General features: G+C 31.7%; 1 protein-coding gene across 1 annotated transcript; it reads left to right on the top strand.

The window, feature by feature from the left end:
• The first annotated feature begins 2,601 nt into the window (after window positions 1-2,601).
• Window positions 2,602-5,342, top strand: LOC107867775 (GEM-like protein 5). Its single transcript, NM_001324956.1, is given in 3 exon segments — window positions 2,602-2,995; window positions 3,130-3,404; window positions 4,869-5,342. Coding segments are annotated over 3 exon segments (855 nt in total). The 5' UTR covers window positions 2,602-2,637; the 3' UTR covers window positions 5,091-5,342.
• The last annotated feature ends 238 nt before the right edge of the window (window positions 5,343-5,580 follow it).

Genomic DNA, 5,580 nt, shown 5'->3' with positions numbered 1-5,580 from the left:
CATTAAATCACCCATGCATGGTCTACAAATTATTATTGCATAGAGCTCTTTCAAAACAACCAGTTTCTTCAAATTTTGGAGTTTGGACCACATTTTGGTCAATTGCTTCGTTGAGATTCTGCTTCTTGGTTTCCACTTAATGTTTGATATTTATTTTGAAGTTCTGACTAATTTAAACTTGTCCAACGAAGTACTTTCTCTCTCTCAAATTATCCGTCTCAAATTTTTTAATTTGATTTCTCATTTTAATTATTTTTTTTTCATTAATTAAAAAGAGACAAATTTTTTTTTTCATGTTTTATCCTTTGCATTAATTATTTTTCTTCAAATTAAAATGTAAACATTATTTAATAAGAATACTATGGTAAACTAGTCATGTTATTAATTATTTTTCTTAATTAATGTGTCATAGACGAGTAATTTGTGACGGAGGGATTATAATTTTCGTTAGTTGATTCCTTTTGAAAATAGGAATAGTGGTTTAGTAAATGCTTATCTTTTTTTTTTTTTTTCATAACTTATGAATTTTTTAAATTACACTGTCGAAAAAACTCTTTTGATCAAATTAAAAAGATAAGAGAAAATATTAGACGGCGATGAGCTAAGTACTTTGTAAATTATTATAATAAGGGGTCATTTGGTTGGGAACAAGTTATCCCGGAATAATTAATTTTGAGATTAGTTATCCCACTATATATATGAGATAATTTATTCCATCACTAAAGCATAAATGGTGGATAAATAATCACTTGACTAATACCTCCAACCAAACATGAAATAAAATAATTCTACGTTTTCATTTTACCTCTGAATTATTATAACTTATACCTTACACCAAACGACCCCTAAATGTTAAACCACGATTTAGCATTTCGACAGTAATATTGAGCGATTTATGAACAAATATTAGATCTTAACCTAATATTATCTTAAAAAGATAGTTTCCCAAAAAGACTATAATTATTAATGGGTGAAAATCATTTTTCCCCCATCAAATTTACTTTAAAAATCAAACTCGCACCTCTACTTTGAATAATAAGCAATTGCCTCCCTTTTACCTTGACGATGTCTATTTTAACCTTGACATTAACAATGTCTTCTAAATATACATTATTTATTTTAGTCAAGTATTTATATATTTTTATTTAATTTTTTTAGTTTAACCTTTTTAATGAACTTGTCACAAAAGCTAATGTTATTTTTTATGATTGTTATTTTATTAAGATAACACACAAGTATTTTTCGTCTCCCCTAAAAGGAGTACAAAAGTATTGTGATACTTGACAGCCAGATCAGCAAAAATGAGTTTAGGCGGTAATAGGCCCCCCTTAAAGTTTAAGTGTGTCATAGCAACTTCAGATATAGTTTACGGGTACCTTGTACCCTATCTCTTATTTTACATGCATTAAGTGTGTGTAATATATATATATATATATCAACCAAAAAAAATAGTTTTATTAGGTCATCTAATCTATTAAGAAGTTGATATTCTTTCATTAAATAATTCATAAGAAAAATTGGATTGTGCATATATAAAAAGGGTCAAGATATGAGTAATATATTATATATTCACTTAAATTAAAATTAAGAATTAATTAAGGTTGTTACATCATTTTTCTGATGAAATTATTATAAAATCCGATCATAGTGACTTTTGTGATGTTCAGAGTAAAGTTAAATAACCATAGATGAAATGAATGAAAGAAAAGTGACTTTTGCATAATAGATACAATGTTAAGTGATAATGAATGAAAAACAAAATTACTTTTGAATAATAGATACAAAATTAAGTGATCATAGATGAAATTTATTCCTTTGAACAAATAGTTCAATAACTTGTATAAAAATAAGTAATGGTTGCTACATCATTAGTGATGTAGTAAAAATTCTTACTACAGAAATTTTAAATTAAAAAAATAAACACACGAATTAATCGAAAAAGATTCAAAAAGATTCAACATCAATTATATATACATAAAAAAATAATTTTAATCATATATACTTAATATAATTTTTAGATTTGGATAAAACCCCTATCCATAAGATGTTCTGCTTCTCTAACATCATCATATATAAAATTTACTCCCTATACATCAAATCAAACATACAATAAATTAATCTCATAATAATTACTTTCTCCATTTTAATGTATTTAATTTATTTTTAAAAAATATTTTTTTAAGCAACTATTTAATTTCACCTTATAACATATTTAATATCATAAGATTAAAATATATTTTAATATATATTAATTTAAAATTATAAAATTCAAAAATCTATCAACTCTCAATACCAAATCAAATCCGATTAATTAGAGGAGTATCCTTATCCAGAGTGACCAAACGACACGAAAGAAACATTCACACCCTTCCATTTATCTCTTGTGTTTCTGGATGTTTTTCTTCTAGAAACTACAAAGACAATTCATCTAAGTTTTCTCTACAAACATAGCCTAAAATGTTCTAGTATAATCTTAGTGACTAAGCTAAAAACAAAACGCGTACGTGAACATTCTACATAACATTAATCCTAATAATTTATTCATCATCATTATCATCCTCTATAAATTATTAAATCCTCAACTATTTTTCCATCTAAAACCTTGAAAATAGTTTTCCGCACTTAAATCAGTTAATCATGACAGGCACAACAGAAGAAAATCAACCCAAAGTTCAAGAATCAGAGCCTCAAGCACCCTCTATTCCTACATCTTCTTCTTCTGATGAGAAAGAGAAACAACCAGAAATGGATCAACAAAAATGGGGCACACACATAATGGGTCCACCAGCAGTTCCAACAAGTCATCCAGATAATCAGAAAGCTGCTGCGTTATGGAGAGCTGCAGACCAAAAAGAAGAGTTTCACCCACAGCCTTACGTTGTTTATACTCCAGTTGATCATAGGCCTACTAATAATCCACTTGAATCTGTTGTTAATATGTTTAATTCTTGGAGTAATCGAGCTGAGACCATCGCCCGCAACATCTGGCATAATCGTAAGTTTCATATATTATCTTGGTGTAATTATTAATTGAATATTTTTCCAACTCCTGTGACGGAATTATTCTTTCTAGAAATTACTTCGTGAAACTATATTGCCAAAATTATTTACGGGACGTGTTAATTGTAGTGAGAACTGGACCATCAGTGACAGAAGCAGCGTGGGGAAAGCTTAATTTGACAGCCAAGGCCTTAACAGAAGGCGGATTCGAGCCGCTTTACAAGCAGATTTTCTCTACGGACCCTAATGAGCAGCTGAAGAAGACATTTGCTTGTTATCTTTCAACAACTACTGGTCCTGTTGCTGGAACACTCTATTTGTCATCTACTAAGGTTGCTTTTTGCAGTGATCGACCTTTATCCTTCAAAGCTCCATCAGGTCAGGAGGCTTGGAGCTACTACAAGGTAACACATACTTCCGTCCTAATTTATGTGACACAATTGTTGGAATTTTGTGAGTCGATCAAGTAGATAATGGACACGATTAATTGTCTATGAATTGATAAGACTTTAGTTACCTGTCAACAGAGCATGCCATGCGATATTGGGGTTATTTGTTAGTTAAATGTATCATCAAGGCTGTTATTGGACTTTTGAGAAAAAAATCTCTGCACTTCTCTATTTTGAAATTGATGAACCGATGGGAATGATGTTTATAAGCTAGAAAAATGGGTAAAGTAAGGACAATTACCAACAAACTGAGTAATACACTAGCAATAAGGAGTAATACAGTGTTAATTATATTTGGCATAATATGTAAACAACACTTGAACTTGTCTCGACTTTGTAGACTTACAAGAAATACTTCAATTTCTAGAGTGCACATCTAGATACATTAACTTTGGTTATTAACTTTGGTTAAGTCGACAATTAAACACGGGGAATTTTAGTAGTTCAATTGATTGATTGACTTCCTGAACTTTCGTGCACATCTAGCTACTCAACTTAAGTTGACAATTTAACTAGGGGAATTTTAGTAGTTCAATCAACTTGATTGACTACATCAACTACTTGAACTTTTTGACTATTTGAACTTTCACCTCGACAATTGGATACTTCTATTGTGTCTAAGATACTGAGCAATACACAAATCTTAGAGGTGTCTAAATGATCGGTTTTTGAGTTAGTATTTGTTAGAGTTTGTGACCTAAATTCTATGATCGTTTTTTGAGTTCGTCTTAGAGGTGTCTTTTTTTGAGTTCGTCTTTGTTAGAGTTTGTGACCCAAATTCTATGATCGTTTTTTGAGTTCGTCTTTGTTAGAGTTTGTGAACCAAATTTTGTTGATCCGGCTCCAAAAAGTACGCGGTGCAACAGATGTTTGTGATTTTTTGTGGGGTCAATAGCTCCGCGATTGGATCGATTGCGGGGCTCGGGGGTGAGTACACACGTATTATATAAGTAACCCAAATTCTGTTGATCCGGCTTCAAATAGTACGCGGTGCAACAGATGTTTGTGATTTTTTGTGGGGTCAATAGCTCCGGGATTGGATCGATTGCAGGGCCCGGGGGCGAGTACACACGTATTATATAAGTCCATTCAGTGGGTCGGTTTTGGACGTAATAAATATATGTCATGGAGACTTTACTCTCCATTATAGTGAAAATTCTCCTCCTCTACCCGTGGCCCGTGGTTTTTACTGCAAGGGTTTTCACGTAAATCTGCGTGTCGTCTCATTTTCTTTTGCTTTGCGGTATTGCTTATTCAGCCCAAATATAACAGTCTTCAGCTGGCACGGTGAATACAAGTTGGGCATCTAGATATGCATATTCAGTTATCAATAGTGAATGTTCCGAGTGTGTGTTATAATATGTTGTTATATTTTGCTGTTGCTGCCTCAACTAACAGGTGTTTTGAACTTGTGTGCAGGTAGCAATACCATTGACAAACATTGGGACTATGAACCCAATAGTGATGAGAGAGAATCCACCAGAGAGGTACATTCAGATTGTTACAATCGATGGTCATGACTTCTGGTTCATGGGGTTTGTCAATTTTGAGAAAGCAACACATCATCTCCTTGACGCCTTGTCTAATTTTAAGGCCCAACCTCCTCATGTTGGGGAAGTGCCACAACCAGCTAGTAACTAGGAAAAAATGGCTGTGTCATAGCTTATTGGGCTGTACACTGCTTTACTTTTTCTATTTTCTTTGTTTGTTCCTGCATTAGATATATGTATTCTCTGTATGTATTTTTATTGCAACATTATTTGTATTATACACACTGCTTTAGTTTTTATTTTCTCTGTTTATGAGATTGACATATATACTGTGTGTATTTTTATTGTAACATTTTTGTATTATACTCGTGTGTATTTTTATTGTAACATTATTTATATTGTATGTGCCACTTATACATAGTTGGGAGTGAGTTTGTTTTGGTCCAAAATTGCACATCTTTATCTGAAACAAATCAAGAACAGGAGATCCTATTATTCTCCTTAACTCAATTACTGTGTTATTGTCTACCTTAGGTACTTGCAATTAAGGTGTCTTGTCAGGTAAGTACAAGAGATGGATAAGAATAATATAATAAGATTGAATTTAGGGGTAATATTGTCTACCTTAGGTACTTGCAATT

Source organism: Capsicum annuum, chromosome 1 (assembly GCF_002878395.1).
Source record: "Capsicum annuum cultivar UCD-10X-F1 chromosome 1, UCD10Xv1.1, whole genome shotgun sequence".
NCBI classification, from domain to species: Eukaryota; Viridiplantae; Streptophyta; class Magnoliopsida; order Solanales; family Solanaceae; genus Capsicum; species Capsicum annuum.
The sequence above is the reverse complement of the archived record's forward strand: the minus strand, read 5'-3'. Positions and strand labels throughout refer to the sequence as shown.